This window comes from Trachypithecus francoisi, unplaced genomic scaffold, assembly GCF_009764315.1.
Source record: "Trachypithecus francoisi isolate TF-2019V2 unplaced genomic scaffold, Tfra_2.0 Lachesis_group1, whole genome shotgun sequence".
NCBI classification, from domain to species: Eukaryota; Metazoa; Chordata; class Mammalia; order Primates; family Cercopithecidae; genus Trachypithecus; species Trachypithecus francoisi.
In genome coordinates this window covers 61855149-61873357 of record NW_022681454.1, presented here as the reverse complement: position 1 = coordinate 61873357, position 18209 = coordinate 61855149, and the positions used below count along the sequence as shown (strand labels likewise).

At 37.3% G+C, this 18209-nt stretch overlaps 1 protein-coding gene across 4 annotated transcripts in view; it reads left to right on the top strand.

Moving 5' to 3' along the window:
• The window catches only part of SLC4A4 (solute carrier family 4 member 4), a 397907-nt gene that overhangs the window by 361388 nt on the left and 18310 nt on the right, over positions 1-18209 (top strand). For all 4 annotated transcript variants that reach the window (XM_033214484.1, XM_033214486.1, XM_033214483.1 and 1 more), the window contains exons 19-21: positions 6567-6745; positions 7883-7955; positions 15718-15786. In XM_033214484.1, the coding sequence (XP_033070375.1) occupies positions 6567-6745; positions 7883-7955; positions 15718-15786 (321 nt within the window). The remainder of the gene's footprint in view (positions 1-6566; positions 6746-7882; positions 7956-15717; positions 15787-18209) is intronic.

Sequence of the window (18209 nt, the reverse complement as noted above, 5' to 3'; positions counted from 1 at the left end):
TTTTTATTATCATTTCCAAACCTCTTTGAATCTCTTTTCAGAGTGCATTATAATTTGTGTACAAGTCTGTGTCCCTTTCTTCAATTCTGAGCCCCTTGGTGGGAGGTACCATGTCATGGCTCTTAATGTCCCCATAAATGAGCATATTGTCTCGATCTTTGTGGGCCCCTAGCATGAATGTCTATTCTCTGTCCCTGCATGTCCTAGTGTGTACTGCTCCTCACCTCTCCTTTTTTATCAGCTATGTACCACATGTAAACTGTAGGCTGCTAGGCTAGTCTTTTTCTTTCATAGATTTTGAGTTCTGTGGATTTATTCCTAAATGATTTCTACTCTGTATTAGTAAAGCATATACAATTTCAAAAGGAAATAAAGTTTCACTTTCTCTCCTTGTACTTAAAATAATCTCCAGTTTCAGAAAATAGAACAACCGTTTGGTTTGTATTCATGGAAACAAGAAGTCTTTTAAACTTTAAAGGGCATATTTAACCTTTTGAGCATTTTGTGAGTGCTTGCTAGGTATGGAACACTTGTGTTAGATGTTGAAGATAAAAATGGTTCTACATTGCAGTCTGTGCCCTGAAGGAGTTTAATGGATTTTCCCTATTCACCACCTGTCTATTACAACACCAAGGTTGGAATTGACTATGCCTTTCTTTGTGCCTTGTACCTTGCATGTACATTAAATTATTTGTTTTCATGTCTGCCCTCAATTAATAATCTGTAAACTCTAAGAGGGCAAGTATTCTGTCTTATTTGTTGTTTTATCTAACACAGAGCCTACTAGCACAGGATAGGTGTTCAATGAGTATTTATTAAAGAATCATTTCCCATCCAAAGAGATGAGCAAATGCAAAAGGCCCAGGGTGGGAAGGAGCTTGGCGTATTGAGAAACGTATAAGAGGCCATTGTGACTGAAACTTGGGGAATTAATTCATTGAGATGAGGTCAAAGTTAATGGGGCCAGGTCACACGGAACAAAGTTTCTGAACTTCAGCATTATTGACAGTTGGACATTATTTTTTGTTGGTGGTAGCTTTCCTGTGCATTGTAGGCTGTTTATCAGCATCTCTAGTCTCTCACCAGTAGAGGCGTTTACACCCTCCAGCTGTGACAACCAAAAATGTCTTCAGGCATTGCCAAATGTCTCTTGGGAGTGGAGATGGGCGCAAAATAGTTCTGGGAGGAGGCTCTGATGTAGAAACTTAAAGATAATTTTACAGCATTTAGTTTCTCATTCTAAGTGAAACAGGAATCACTTTAAACAGGGAAGTGGCATATAATGATTTCGATTTTTAAAAAAGATTCGTTCGTGAGGAGAGTGGGTTGTCAGGGACAAGAGAAAAACAGGGACGTTTGTGGTGAGAGCAGCATTGAGGGCTGAGGTTTGGTTGCTGGATGGTGTGAAGGAAGAAGGGGAATTTGCATGGAGCACTGAAAGGAGAGAATGACTTTAAACAAATGTCAAGGAGTAGAAGCAGAATCCCAATTCAAAGAGTGACACATAGGAAAGTGCAGGCGCACAGAATGTGCGAGGCACCTTGAGGGATTGGTAGAGATTCTGGAGTCCTTGAGGGCCTCCTCAGAGTTTTAGATGTAGGAGCATGGAAAGGGAGGCTTTGTATTCTTCGGCCTTCTCATCTGCCTGTGGCCTCCCCTATTCAGCAACATCCAGCTTGGGCTTGATGGATCAGAATTGCATTTGAAACACTCAGTCTGGCAGCAGTAAGGATGGATGGGGGAGGAGCAAGAGTGGAGGTGGGTGGGGGGAGCTGAGTGGAAGGGGAAGGTGGGTGGGAAGAGGCTGCTGCATAATCCAGGAGAGAAAGGATGAGAATCTGAAAAAGGTAATGGCAGTGGGGAGGAGGAGTACAGAACAGATAAAAAGTTTCATATGTTATTTTTGAAAAATACTGTTTTCCATATTTCTTGCAGTATTCTTTATATAAAAAGGACCAGTATTTGAATATTATTTTTATTCCATTCAAATCTAGCCATTCAGATACTTTTAACTCAAAGGGACATCTTAGAAGTGGCTTGTTTTTAACATATATAGGTGGTTTTGCAGAAACAACTTCTCTGACATAACCGTTTGCTTCTTGGGTCTCATGGCAATAGTTTGGGGCAACATGAATTTGAAGCATAGCTTTTACCATTCTGTTCAACAAATGTGTCTCCAGAGTTTAGCATGTGTCGGACACTGTACTAGACATGGTAAGCCTTGCATGTTGAAATTTGACAAAATAAATTTATCACTTTTTTCTCTTTGACCTCGTTGTCCATAAACTCTCCTCAATGTTGTTCCTTTAGTTTAAACTGCATCTTCTCAAGCCTGGATTATGACAGTGTTGTCGTGTCTGTCCTCTGCCTCTAATCTTGACCACTCTCAATATACCATTTATAGTCCCAACAGAACCATCCTTCTAAATAGAAATCTGATTATATCACTTGCCTGCCTAAAACCCTTCAGTGACTTTCCATTGCTTTTGTGATAAAAAAATCCCAAAGCCTTTAGCAAAACATAAAAGTTCTTAACTTCTCTAGCCATCTTCTTCTGTGCAGCAAATTTATTTCATTTTCTTAGAATGGCAACTTGCTTTGCATAGTTTTTCACTTACTTCTTATCTCTGAGCTGGTTATGGCTCATATTTTAGAACTCAACCTAAATACTACCCCCCATGCAAACCATCCCTGACTTTGTGCTGAGTTGGGTACCCCTCCTGGATGCTTTCTCAGCACCCTGAATTCATCCGTACTTTAACACTGGTTTTATAAACACCTGGTGTTTTGACCAGCTCTACCATTACAGTAAACTACTGGAGGGAAGGACTGTATTATTTATAATTTTACCTCTAGGGTCTAGCAGAGTGCCATTGAATGAGTGAATTAGCATTTATTCATTTATCCATCAAACATTTATCTAGAGTATCTACTCTGTGGTACACACTGTGCTAAGTGCTAGTTTGATGGTGAACAAAAACATACATGGTTCCTGTCCTCATGGAACTATGAGAGAGAGAGGCACAATTCACATAATTATGCAGAATGTGGCACTGCAAATGTGGCTGATGCTGTGAAGGAGAAGAAGATGGTATGTTGAGAGAGTGCAGGGAGTTCCCTAATGTGATGGCACTTATATTGAGACCTAAAATGTTAGCAAGAATTAGCTAAATGAGGCTGGTTGGGAGGACTATTTCGGACACCCAAAGAAATCACTGTGTATGCATAGGCCTTACAAAAGGAGGTACTTGGTGAGAACAGGTGATTGATATAATCCTGTGTGGCTTCAATGAGAGAGTTGAGGCTGGAGGGGAGGTAGAGGCAGACCAGGTAGGACCTTCAGGTCACATTGGTCATTTTCCCTTCCCCTTAAGAACATAAAGAAGTCCACTGTGGTTGAGGAGAAGGAAGACTTTTTTTTTTTTTTTTTTTTTTTTGAGACAGAGTCTTGCTCTGTCGCCCAGGCTGGAGTGCAGTGGCCGGATCTCGGCTCACTGCAAGTTCCGCCTCCCGGGTTTACGCCATTCTCCTGTCTCAGCCTCCTGAGTAGCTGGGACTACAGGTGCCAGCCACCTCGCCCGGCTAGGTTTTTTTGTATTTTTTTAGTAGAGATGGGGTTTCACTGCGTTAGCCAGGATGTTCTCGATCTCAAAGCAGTGGTGTCAAGGGGAGCAGAATACTTGTCTATCTCTTATTATTTTATCTCAGAACCTTTGTTTATTCTGATGCTTATATATAGTTACCTTTATAGTCCATTATCTAAAATCTTCATTTCACCCTCTTTCATATGGGCCCTTTTTGCTAGTCTTCAACATATATAACTCAAACTTGTTTTAGTTAAAATAGATCCAGAAAGCATCAAGATGACTCAGGGTAACATGGGTGATTTTTTTACATAAGCTATTCTTTTGACCCATTCATTTGGCTAGTGTGCATATCCTTAGGTTACTACAGGTTTTTTGGTAACACGATTTATGGATTCTGCTCATTATTATCCTGCTGGTACTTCTAATATGGACTTCAGTGATTTAGTCTAAAGAGGGCTTAAAAATTCTGTGATGTCTCTACTGTTTTTCTCCTTTTTCCCTCCCCACAAATGTTTCTCATGTCTGCGAATTAACAATAAAGTTTTACATTTGTTTCATGGCTAAATAAGAGTTTACAGTTGCCAATAAGGGGAGTATATGCATGCTATTTGTCCTTTTCTAAAAATAAGCATTTATTGAGAATCAGCTGTGCATCATGCACTCTGCTAAGGTATTCAGAATACAGAGAAAATAAGATACAGTCCAGGTCCTCATGTTACTTACGTTCTAATGTCAAAGACAGATGAATACATATATAATTTCAGAATTAGTGTGATGAGGGCTGTGATAGAGGAAGGCGTAAAATGAAAAACAGGGAAACATAAAGGAGGAGAACTAACCCAACTTGACTTACTTATCTCACTTAGGTTGAGGCAGGAAAACCTACCAGAAAAGGTGAGGGTTAATTGAAGTCTTAAGGATAAATAGGACTGAGCGAGAGAAAGAACAAAGGAAGAGTAGAGGTTATTCCGGGTAGAGGAGGCTATGTGGGCAAACACACAAAAGGTATCAGTGAAAGAAACACATATGAGGCATTGCAGGTGGTTGAAAGTGGTGGTGGCACAGGATCCAATCTGGAGAGAGATGAAAGATGAGGCTGCAGATGTGAACAGAGGCCAGATCATGAATGCTCCATAGTGAGGTTCTAGACACACAAACAGGCAGGAGAGAGAAAATTCTGTAGGCTCCACCTTAAGGTATAGCCAGAACCCAGCCGCTTCTTACCATCTTCACTGCCACCACTCTGGTTCTAATCATCACAATTTCTTCCAATGGTTATGTAGTCTTACTATCCTTTCCCTATTTACCTAACACAGCAGCCAGTGTGTTTAGAACATAAGCAAACCATGACCCTCCTCCATTTCAAACCCTCCAGTGGTTTCCCATTACACTCGTCCTACAAGCCTAGGTTCTGATAGTTCTCCATAGTACTTATTACTATGTGAGATGCTGCATATTTTACTTTTTTGTGGTATTCATTGCCGTCTCCCTCAGTGGAATGGAAACTCTATGAGGGCAAGATTTTTTGTCTGTTTTATTCACAGATGTGTCACCAGCATGGTACTAAGTTGTCAGTCAATATTTATTGAAAGAATGAATGACTGAAATCTCAGATATATCATGGTATTCACCTCATTAGTCATTATTGAACAAATTTATTTCAGCTCATCCCACCTCTGCCCTCCTTTCCTCTGCCTTGCACCACTCTCAATTCAAGCTATCATGCTTTCCTGAAAATAACTGGTTTTATGAATATATATTAACCTATATTCATAATCCCAAGTAGATTTTTGTTTTTAGCCAAGCCTGGGCTAGGTGAATACATGCTTTTCTTTCTTGTACCAGCTCCGCTTGCCTGTGATGAGTTCTCAGAACATGATTAGATCCATGTGTGCGAGCCAGGGGTGAAATCTTGGCATTTCAGTGAGAGGAGAGCAGTGTTGTGACGAACTGTAACAAGATCTGAATGATAACAGTCACCAGGTTCCTAGTGTAAATCACATCCTCATTTTTTAAAACCAGCCTCTTTATTCCTTGGATTGGTCATATTATGGCTCTTGGCACTGCTGCTTCCATGCTGTGAAAATGGACTGCTCTATTTTCTCAGGCTCCGTAGGGGTATCAAGTATTTGATTTCTTCATAAATAGAGCAAAGAAACAGAACCATAGAATAACATTGTGGACACATTTAACAATATTTATTTCATGAGTAAAAAAGCTAGACCTTTTGTTACATTGTCTGCTCTTCTAGTCAGTAAATGTTATTGTGACCATTGGGCAATGTTTGAAATCGGCCTATTCTGATTAAGGGAGTGTTTATTACCTTAATGATGATATATAATAGATGGTTAAACATTTACTTTCATATATTATGAAAGCTGAGAAATGGCCTACATACCTTCTCAATCTTGCTTTCGGATCCTTATGTAAGTTGATGAACAGCATACTACTCAGTGCTGTCCAGCAGAGAAGGCAGGGTGCCTGCTTTCAAGGTGCTTATTATGTTTATCTTAACAACAACCAGTACCACTACTGCCGCTATCAGCGTTTATTAAGCACCTATGACATTAACAACTGCAGATTAAATTGCTACAAGATGCTTTGCCTCTTGTTACTTCAGTGAATGGTCTTAATTCCTCTATGGAGTGGGCATATATATCTCCATTGTTCTGATTAAAAAATTGTATACAGAGAGGTTAGGAATAAACAAATAATAAGTGTATCTTTGACTTAAGTCTTAGACAATTATTCAACGCTATAGTAGAGAAGGTCTCTAACATAGCAGCTGTAAGAGGCAGCTGTATGTTTAATTGTTAGGGGGAATAGTACAAAGAAGATAAAGTCCCTTCCTTCAAGGAGTTTGACTTACCAAGCAAAGTAAGTCGGTTTCCTTTGGTCATCTTAATTCCCCTCTGGAAATATGACTAGATAGCGAATATGAGTCTTTTCTTCACATGGTTTTGTTATCTCTTTCTACAGAAAGGAGCAGGGTATCACTTGGATCTCTTTTGGGTGGCCATCCTCATGGTGATATGCTCCCTCATGGCTCTTCCGTGGTATGTAGCTGCTACGGTCATCTCCATTGCTCACATCGACAGTTTGAAAATGGAGACAGAGACTTCTGCGCCTGGAGAACAACCAAAGTTTCTAGGAGTGAGGTGTGTTAACTCAGAGGAAAATGACTCCCCAAAACATGCTGTGCACACATCTATGTAGCAATCTTAAGGAAATGGGCAGATTTGGAGGAGACAGGGCTTGTGATGATTAATTTATTCGTGTATTTTTTTTGTTCCAGAGAGGACTAAATTTTCATCAGAGGTTTCAGTGATTTTTTTAGTTTACACCTCATGATATATCATTTTCATGGATTTTCAAAAGGCTAAATGTTGCAACATAAAAACACAACCGGATTACTTTCTTTCCTCAACATGCAGGTGATTTTGGTGCTGCAGTGTTTACTGTATCACAGTCATGTGTGAAGGCCCTAAAACTCTTGAGTCTGCTTATGCCTTTTAAGATTCTGTAAAGGGAAAGATATTGTTATTTTCCAATTCATTTTCTGTCCCCATAAACACTGAACAACTTTAACCTCCCACTGGTCAGTTTGGGTAGCTGTGAAGGGCAGGAGTAGAAGGTTTTCATACTCTGCTGAGCACTTTTTACTGCACACTCTGCTCATAAGTGCTTGGGTAGAGAGCTCACATGACACAGCCATCGTTTCCCACGCCAAAACAGTGGGTGATTCTTTTTTGGGGGGGTGGGGGAGGGGGTGTAGGATGGGAATTATATTTGTTGAAAAGTACTTTTGTTGTTGTAGATTTGGAAATTAGAGTGATGTGATTTATTGTGCTAATGAAATTTCCTTGAGCTGTTTGTTAGTTAGAATATGGGACAATGTAGTATCTGTCTCCTATGAAAGAAGGTGTAAGGGTAATTACACAAGAGGATAAATTGCTTTAAAAAATAAGGTCTTCAAAGAGGCCAGTAATTGATGGACCAAGAGCGAGTGATTTTTCTTTCTTGATTCTAAAAGGAGCAAAAGATTTAGCAGGATTACTTCTTTCTTCATGAATTCAAATCACATATTGCAATCACTTTAAGATTTTTTTTATAGTTATGTTGAGTTTATACACCATCCTTGAGGTACTAATTACGTGATACCAACACCTTTGTTGCTTTAGCCAAACACTGATTTTGTCAATGTGTAGTTTTTTTTGTTTTTTTTGAAGGTGAAAAGACAAGAGCATGTTTATGAAGACAAGAGGTAGATTGGTAATCTTTTGATTTGGTTTCAGGGAACAAAGAGTCACTGGAACCCTTGTGTTTATTCTGACTGGTCTGTCAGTCTTTATGGCTCCCATCTTGAAGGTAAATATGTGAAACATTCATCTCTTCCTTCTTCTCAGAACACTGACATATAATTGGACATGTGAAGAGTGAAATTCCTTATGAGATATTTGCAAGATTCTCATCAGTTCTGTAACACATTGAAGCAGGGGTCAAGTAGAAAGAGGGCTTTAAATAGCTTTTGTCTTGATTTCCTTCTCAGTCTTTCATCCCCTCCCTTATCCTTAGTTTGGCAGTTACTTGATTGAACTGTATTAAATTAACAATATCCAAACTTTCTGATCTGTGAAAACAGTTTCATGCAATTGAATTAGACTGATCTTCTCCCCCTCCTCCACACAGATATTTTTTATTCTCCTTATCTTTTATACATTCTTTCTTCTATCACCTTCCATTTGCTTGTATCCAAATCTTGTCCCTCTTCCCTCATTAGACTCCTAAATAACATGAGTGATGCAGGAGGACCATTTTGAAATTTTTTGACTATTGTTAATTATTACTTTGTTTCTATTTTATTTGAATCAGACGACCTCGTAATTCACAAAGGTGAATCAGAGTAAAATTACTGACTCATAATTAGAAAGCTTTAGAAATGAACTTTTGAAGAAGAAAATTTGTATGATATAGCTTGTTTAGAAAATTAGGAGTCAATATATAGGTTTATTGATGGGTTGGATATCTGCCTAGATAGATAAATGTAAACTGTATGTGAAAACCTATTAAGAAGTAGGAAAAAAAACTAATGAAAGTTAGTGTATACCTTCTTCATGAAGCTTCCAGTTTTCTTCTGTGATGCAAACATTTTATTTTTTTCAATCATATAAACATGCTTGTGAATTATTGATCATTTGTATCTTATGCTTTGTACCACAGTACAAAGCATGAAAGTCACTCATGGACCTAACAGCTATAAACAACCACTGCTAATGATGTCCTAACAAATTTTCTCTTAAAATGTTTATTTTTAAACAATTTTAATTTTAAAGACTTTTAAAATGTTCATTTAATTACATAAGTAGTGGAGCAGTACAATCTGCTGAAGAATTCAAACAATATAGAAGTACTAAAAGTGAAAATCGAAAGCCCTCTGTTTCTCTAAAATTAGCAAATTTTATGTCCGTTGCCAATCAGATGAAGTTGAGGCAAGTGGAACTGTCATATCTTTGACCTATAAATAAGACTAAGATTGCCTTCAGGGTGTTTAGACTGATGTATACAGTGTGCACAAAATACTTGTTAAACAGTTAAAATATGTAATTATTCATCTTTTTTCCTTGGTTTCCACAATGTCAATTAACTGGTTTAATTAATTTCTGACTGGATTCATGAGGAATATGTATCTCATCTTACACAAGACGTTAAGATGAAAAATAACCTCAGAAAAGTTGTTTCTGACTAGGTATAGAGGGCCTTAAAAGAGTACAGAGCTTATGTTCTGCAGGGATAGAGGGAAACCTTTTGTCACCTTTGCCAGTGCAAAGCAAGTTATGGGATAGGTGTGAAGGTGTGGTGACTTTCACAGCATCGAATCTGCTGCCAAATGCTTTATGTTTCTCTGTTATCCTATAGGCACCAGCGCATCAGCTGGTGGAAAGACTAATGACAGCGTTACCTTTTAGGCAATGGAACCTCATCTAGTGAGATCATTTTTAGAGAGTTCATTGCAGATAATTATGAACCCATGTTGTGAGAGGCTCTCCTAGAAATGAATTTTCCCTGTGGGTTCCTTGAAGGTGGGCTCACTTCAAGCAGCTGCAGAGTTTCTTTTATGAGCTCTCTTTGTGCTCAGTCACTGGTGAAGAATAAATGGGCAGAAATCTTTTCATCAGTTCTAATTTACTTATCACGTCTCCCATTTTTCTTTTATTTTTATATTATTTCTTTTCATTAATACAGTATAAAATCGTAATTCAAAAAAGTCAGATGTGTTTAAAAGTTCCTTTTGTGTGTATACATTATAGCAGATTGGCTTTATTCCTAGAGAATCTGACGGTTGAGTAATCATGGATGATTCCAAGGGGACACAGAGAACAGACACTGTATAATTACTATTTTTAGGAGAGATGCAAGACTTACATTTTCAACAACGCCTCTTCCTAACTATTTTCTCACCCTGCACCCAAATATGGCTGCAGAGGAGTTAAAGCTGAAAGTTCTTTTGTTCTTTACAATGATTCTTTTCACCCCTGATAGGCAAAGTGCCTTAGTATTTACAGAAACAGATTAGAATGCAGAGAAAGAAGGCAAGGCAGAGAGCTGTAAGAGATCAGTGAACATGAGCTTTCTTTTCCTTTGACCTTCCTTAATTAACCCATACCTAGGCTCACCCTCATTCAGCTGCTAGTGTCCATGATTGTGACTATTTCCACCTGGCAATTTTGCATTAACCCAAAGAGTCATTGTAAGAATAAATGAAAAATGCAGTCCAACAAACGTTTTTATTAAGCAAGGTTTTCCCCAAAAGGTGGGAAATGAAATTGTTTTGGCAATATAGTTTATAGCATACTGTACAAAACCTATACTTAAAAACAACAAGAATAAAATAGTCAAGGATTCACAGTTGTGATTCCTTACTTCAGTAAGTTAGGCTATTCCTTCTGGAATCACAACTCCTGATAAAGTCAGCTACTTTCAGATCATGTACCATTGAGGTTTGGTAAGTTATGTGCATTTATCACAAATCCCTTGTTAGCTCATTTGAAAAGTCAATACAGGAAGAAGCAGATATTGAGGGCACAGTTTAACTAAAACCTAAGTTATGACTAAGTAAGAGTCAAGATTAACAATTAACCTTAGAATTCACACAGAAAGTGGTGTCAGGGGTTATGCTGGAGTAGGGAACCCTTTTTCCTCCCCTTTGTGACTATGTGTTTTTTTAGAGAACTAGAGGACATCTTAAGAGAATCATTTTACTTAAGAGTCTGTCTTTGAAAGGGCAGATCAAATGAATGGGAAAAGAGAAATGTGTTACTTTTACTTTTTAAAATGAAATGGCTCAACACCATTTCTGCAAACTCCATACATCCCTCACAAATTTGATGGTCTCAGATGATCCTAGTAATTTTCCTCCATGCATTAAGCAGTGTAGGAAGTTGTTTCCCCTGCCTGTTTATGCAAGCTTACTTTGAACATGAAGTTTTTCATTTTTTATTTTGACCTCTTTGCCGAGATATTTTATGTAGAAGAAGGTAAGGAATTACAATTTTAGGTTCACGAGGATACCCCATTGACCCTAGCCAGCAACAGTCATACATGCCTCAAAGCACTGAATGTAACAGCTGATTCAGTAGTGAACTTTTGGGAAGGAAGAATAACTGGCGTCCATAGCTGGTTAAACAGCTTAGTTCTTTGTTTCTGCAGCAGAAATATTGCCTGGTAAGTGAGTATTCTGTATGGGGAAACCAGAGGAGGCTAAAGAGCATCAAAAAGATGGAAGGCACTTCCTTGAGCTTACTTTTCCCATTTTTCTGGCAAGTCTGAAGAAATAAGAATCAAGTGAAGTTCACTGCTACTTTTGTTGCCCTTGCTTGAAATCGTTTATTTCAAGTTAATTAGGAGTAGTCAAATTTATCTTTAATATTTGTTTAGTGTTCTAAAATCAGGAGAGCATTTAATTTGTATTTGGAAAATGTTTGTTGAGCTTCTACAATATGCCACAATATGTCTGTTTGTTCAGTGCCAGGGAAATAAAGCAAAATGGCGGAGATGATGGTGATGGTGATGATGATGATGATAACAGTAGCTGCCATTTATTGAGCTTGGCATTTGATTAAGGGCTCAGCACAGATTTTTAAAATTTAGTCCTTCAATGAATGACACCTACAAAAGAATTGTCTCTATTTTACAGACAAGAAAATTTATTAATGACTTGCCAGGTCACAAAGTTCATAAATAATAGAGTCAAAATGTGAATTCAGACAGTTCTGACATGAAAGCCAATCTCATAACCCTCAGGGTTTACAACCATTTAAAACAAAACATAGTACTTGCTCTCAAAGAACTCATTCACTTTCATTTTCCATGAGATGATCTTCAGCTTCTTTGATCCAACTTCTTTTTTTTTTTTTGAGACGGAGTCTGGCTCTGCCGCCCAGGCTGGAGTGCAGTGGCCGGATCTCAGCTCACTGCAAGCTCCGCCTCCCGGGTTCACGCCATTCTCCTGCCTCAGCCTCCCGAGTAGCTGGGACTACAGGCGCCCGCCACCTCGCCCGGCTAATTTTTTTGTATTTTTTTAGTAGAGACGGGGTTTCACCGTGTTAGCCAGGATGGTCTCGGTCTCCTGACCTCGTGATCCGCCCGTCTCGGCCTCCCAAAGTGCTGGGATTACAGGCTTGAGCCACCGCGCCCGGCCTGATCCAACTTCTAATCCTCTCATGTGCAGATAAATACAGCATTTTCACAAACTCCTCATCATACCTCATTCCAGTTTCTTCAATGACTAGGAACCAGATTGCAAGTCAGTAGTCAGTACTTCCTTATCAGCTTAGATTTTCAAGATTTAAGGGAATTAGGATATTATTTGAATAACATGTTTCTGAATATAGTTGTTATTGCTGAAAGGGCAATATAATAGAACTTAAATAAAACCAGGGCTTTGAGTCTGACCTTTGCAGCCGTTCTTTTGGTCTGTACTCCTGCCATTTTCCACCCTGACCACTGAGGACCAAAGAGAGTTCTGCGGGGGAGTTGCAGGCTTCTCAACTTGTCAGTCAGGTCCTCGTGATGATTATGACATTAATACCCCCTTTATCATCTATTCAGAACCAGGCCCTGGACTACATATTTTATGTGATATAGTCTTTATCATACCCTCTTTTGAATGAGAATACTGAGGATAAGAAAAGTTAATAATTTTCTCAATGTTACAGAAGTGGTAGGGCCAGAATTTGAAACTAGGCCTGTCTGATTTGTGTGCCCATGCTCTTAATCAGGATCTCATTCTGGGTTGTACATTCACATGTGTGCACACACACGCACACACATACACGCACACACATGCGTGTGCACACACACACACACAATGACCATTACTCTGCTAGAAGATCTCACTGTCCTATCTAATTCTGGTTGCACAACTATACTCTACCCTTATTTTTAAATTTACCCTTTCTCGTTGACTCTTCTGGGAAATATTCAAATACTATCAGCACATCAAAGGGAGGTATAAGTGAAAAAGAGTAGAACTGTGTTCACCAGAATTTGAAAAATTTGGTGACATGGTCTGAATGTGTTAACTGCTATTTTGATTTTATCTCAATTATTCCATCGGCTTGTAGGAGCAATATTTGATTTCGTGTATGGTAATCTTATTTATAATTTACTTTTGTGCTTTCTGGGTATGACTGGTTATCTATAAAATTTCCTTTACATAATTTTATCATTTGGCAGTTCTTGATATGCCTGTAAGCCTGGTATGCTTTGTGCTGTTTATGTTTTAATTATTCCTGTCTTGCTTTATAAAAATATCTACCTACTATTATTATGTAAATTATACTGGTTTAACTTAAGATGGAGTTCCATCTTCTTAAAATGCATCTTCTCTTTCCTCCTTTGAGAAATTTCTATTACAAGAAATGATTATTTTGTGATGAATTTTTAAAGACTGGCCTCCTGTGACTCATGAACTAAATCCAATAAAAAGTATCGTCTAACCCAATATTTCTGTCAAGTTTCATCAAAGTTTCCATACTGGAAGATTTTTAATGAGGTATTGCATTATCATAAGGAAAATGGCAAATTTCAAAAGATATATTTTTATGACATTGAAATTGGCCCAAAGTCAACTTCATAGCCTTCTTTATATGTATTATTTCCTTTTCGACAAAGAATAACTGTTTAAAAAACATCTTCATATCTAAAGCTATTTTTCTACCCACAACCCATGCCATTCTGTGTCACTGACACCTTCTGATTTTATTTTGTTGTAGATTTGGTGATATCTGTAATCGTAAATTCACATAGAATGGACCTAAGCACCAAGGCAAAAGTGTCCTTCACTTTGACAGTAGAACCACATTAGAAAAAACATTTAGCTAAGCCTAGCTGAGGGATGGGGTTGAGGCCAGGGATGGTCCCTTTGTGGTAGCTTTCTTTCAAGCTAGACAAATGCTTTACCCAGATTAAAAAGTAACTACTGCAGGAATTCTAACTAGTTTTCCATGGTTGAACTATACTTCTCTTTTCCCTTCTTACTTTTCTTTCCTTCCAGCCGCCCCACCCCCCCCACCCACCAAATTACAAATGAAATGACAAGAAAAATGGAAGATGTTTAAAAAATGAATCAAAGCTATGAAATGATCCTTCTCTTAGTTTTATTTTTTTACTTTGTGGTACATCTATACACAAGAATCACAAGGAATAGAAACATGTACATTGCTAAAGAAATGAAGGCATGTGTCAGAAATAAAAGAGGCTTGAGTGTGATATGTTCACCTCTTTGTGGTGACTGTTAGGTATTACAGCTTCCCCAGCAGGAACATCATCCCTCCTACCCCCATCAACATTCTATGTCACTTTTATTTTTTTCTGACATCAAGAGCAAAATTAGCTACATTAGAATTGTTAGTCTTTTTTGAAGAAGCATTTGATTTTATATGTGTGTGTGTGTATATATATATATATGTATATTTATTTCACATAAATTTAAGCATCCCTATGGCTAACCAATAAAAATTGGAAATATTTCTTACACATTTTAGAATTTACTCATTCTCGAATAGTGGCCAAAGAGTCTCAGATAGGGAATTACTTTAGACAATCACAAGAAGAGGCTGATAGAAATTGTGCTTAGTACGTGCAGTATTTTTAAAATTACTCTAAAGCCATATTATGTTTTCTGGTTACAACAGCCTCCTTTATGTGGATTTGGTAAGATTGGCCTTAATTGACTTGCGGTTTTAGTATTTTAGCTTTGAAAAATCCTGAAATTACTTGAACTTCTTTTCAAATTGTAAGGTTGAGAACCTTTTGTTTTTCAAACAGAAGACTTCCCAGAAACAGAATCATCCTTGATTTGCTTAGTTTCCTCAGTACTAGGGACATTTCAAAGGTCTAGGAATAGATATAGTTTACAGTCATCACTTCTCCTTGTTAAAATACTTTGTATTAATATAAAATATTTTTGCTAGTTAATGCATGTAAAGGTATTAATTCAGTTTTAAAAGATGTATATTAATCCATGTGTGTAATTAATTGCTTCCAGGTGCTCCAGGGTCCTTTCAAGAGTGTTCTTTTTAGTTAGTTCTCATAATATTTGCAGGAAGTGAGGGGACAGTCTTTTGATGTTTATTTTATTGAAAGAGGCATATATACACCAAGCTGATAGATGATATGGCAAAAATTATTAAGGACAAAAATCAACAAACTATATTGAAAGGAACTTGGTCTCAAGAGTGAGGCAACCATCTATTAATATCTCTATTTCTGTCTACCTCACAGTCCATATAAGCTTCTGGTTTACATAGTCATTCCTTTTCAGTGTAAAGGGAAACAGAACTTTTCCTCCATTAATTAAAAAAAGTGATTAGTAAGGTCATGCATGCTCACAAAAAAACAAGCATCCAGTGAAAATTGAAAGTCCTTTTTACCCTTCTTCATTTATTTCTCTTACAAAGAGTTTAGAAGTTCATCAATTGACTAGTAAAGCATACTAGTTAGAGGTCACTATGTTATTCTATCCTATATTTTAGTTTTAGATTTAGCCTTCATTTAAATGATTCCTCTTCATTCCTCTTTTTTCTTATTATCGTTTTTAACTTTTATCCAATTTTTTTTTTCTTTCTAGTTTATACCCATGCCTGTACTCTATGGTGTGTTCCTGTATATGGGAGTAGCATCCCTTAATGGTGTGCAGGTAAGTTTTTGAACAGCAATGTAAGTACAGTAGTGTTTTTCTAGTAATAAGAATAGTCCAGTAACAGATCTTTGAAGAAAAGTGCTAATCCTTATTAACTGCTGAGTTTGTAAAATGCATTTATTTTCCACTTCACCATTCACCTGCTTTTCATTTCTGGTTTAACCGACAAGTTAGCCAGTATTAGCAAAAGTTACCATACATACCCATTTTTGAAATAGGCTGTTAAAAGTCATTTAACCAAGAAAGCGAGAGGCTATAATCTTTCTTTTCCTCCCCCTTACCCATCTTTATCTCCTTTTTACTGTCTCTGGAAGGATACCTAACTCTTTCTGTGTGTCTTCAAGATAGTATTTATCCATTTGCCTTAACTGTATACAAAGAACAGGGTATTGATTTGCTTTTCACATGGCTATGATCAATAATCAAAAGTTTTTTACCAACCAAAGAATAAAGTCAATGTGGTTGATGTACTGCTTTTGTTGAAAACTTTAGCTATTCGTAACTTTGGGAAAACTGACACTTTTAATAAAATCATTATCAGCTGGGCACGGTGGTGCACACTTTTAGTCTCAGCTCCTTGGGAGGCTGGGGTGAAAGGTTCACTTGAACCTGAGTTTTAGTGCAGCCTCACCAACATAGTGAGAACCTGTCTTTTAAAAAAAAAAAAAAAAAATCATTAGGGAAAACTTTGTAAGGGACTTTGTCTTTCAGTTGGGTTTTAATTTAATTGGCACCAGGAAACTGGAAGTACTTATGCTGTTTTCTGGCACCTTGTTAACTGTAGCTTTATTTAGCACTTAGTAACATTTTAATGGGAAAAGACTGCATGTCCTGTGAACATCATAAGAATTTATTTGAACCCCTTCAAAATAGTCTTTGCTTTTGCTTATCAAATTCAGATTAATTTAGTTTTAAAGTCAGATAGAACTGGGCAAGTGGCCAGACCACCAAAGAGAGAAAAGGCTACTTTACTTTTCTCTGTTTAGGTCTGCTGAGTAGAGTTCATCATCTTTTGGATATTTGTTACAAAATACAAGGTGGTTCTTCATAGACTGGACTAGATGAATGTGAGTTTATTTGTGCTCATGAAACTTTTGAGAAGTATAAATTTGTAAAAATATCTTATTTTTACCTGCCATTGTAAATATTCTTTATTTTCCAAAATGGAAAAATATGAAACAGAAATGGCCCGCAGACGAATAGTTCTTATTTTTGTTTGTCCTTGACGACCTGGTCTAGATCAGAAGTTTAATTCTATGTGTTTTAGGGACTTTATTGGTTGAAACTCAGTGCATGTTTATTTAATTAAAAAGAAGAAAAAATCAACCACATAGTAATGATGGGGAAAAACAACCAGGGTCTAGCTAGTAGATTTCTTAAATTCTGCAATGCTGTTGCCTCTAATGGCTTTTCTCTTTCTTTCTCGATTCTCCCTTGTTTAAACCGTTTTGGTGAGATTTGATTTAGCAAATTTTGTAATTTGTAAAGAAATTTTGTAACCCAAACTTTATAAATGAGAAGGTCCCCACCAGTCAAAAATAATTCTAGAGGGAAAAAGAAAACCCTTTAAGTAAGAAATCACTAGAGAAGATTGTGATGGTCTGATTTACTTTTGCACTTCTTTCCCTCCAGAAAGAAAATAGAGATATTATTTCAGAGTTCGTATTGCATGATTATTCAATTCAATAGCTATTTACTGAGCATCTTTCATTGAAAGATCCTGTGATAGGTTCTTGAATATCTTCCCGTTTGTCACTGGCAAGGTCCATTCGGCAGTTATTCTTTGAAGCACAGCACCTGGCACACAGATGCTTAGTAGTTATTTCAATAGCTGTTTATACATGACCATACGATAGCCTCTCTTAGGTTCAGATGTTGACCTTGAAACTCACTGTAGTATTCATATAGCTTTTCTCTGAAAAGAAATGGTGATAGATTGCTGAGTGTATTAGTCAAGGTATGCCACTCAGATAAATACTATGGAATTTATGAAAACATAATGTATTCCCATTTTTAAGTTGAATACTTCCTTTATATCCTTAAAACATTCCTCGAATGTGTTAATATGTGATACATAGTATCATCTCCTTTTTTTTCAGATAAGACAACTGAGGCAGAGTAAGATACATGAGTTAGATGTCTTCCTTCAGCATATTATTACTAAAATAGGCAAAAGATCCTCTTTCCTGAGACTCAGAGAGTAAAAATAGAAATTAGGAGATGAGCTCCTAGAATTTATGTTTTGCTTTGTGACTTTATTCTTTAGTGGCCGCTTTTTCTTACGCATCTACATAACATTCCCACAATATAATGACAAAGATTTGAAGACTTGTGCTTTAGTGTGCTTGACTACATTTCTGCATTCCTTGACCATTCCTTTGTCCTCTGAAAAGGGCATTGCTTGCCTAAATTATAGAATA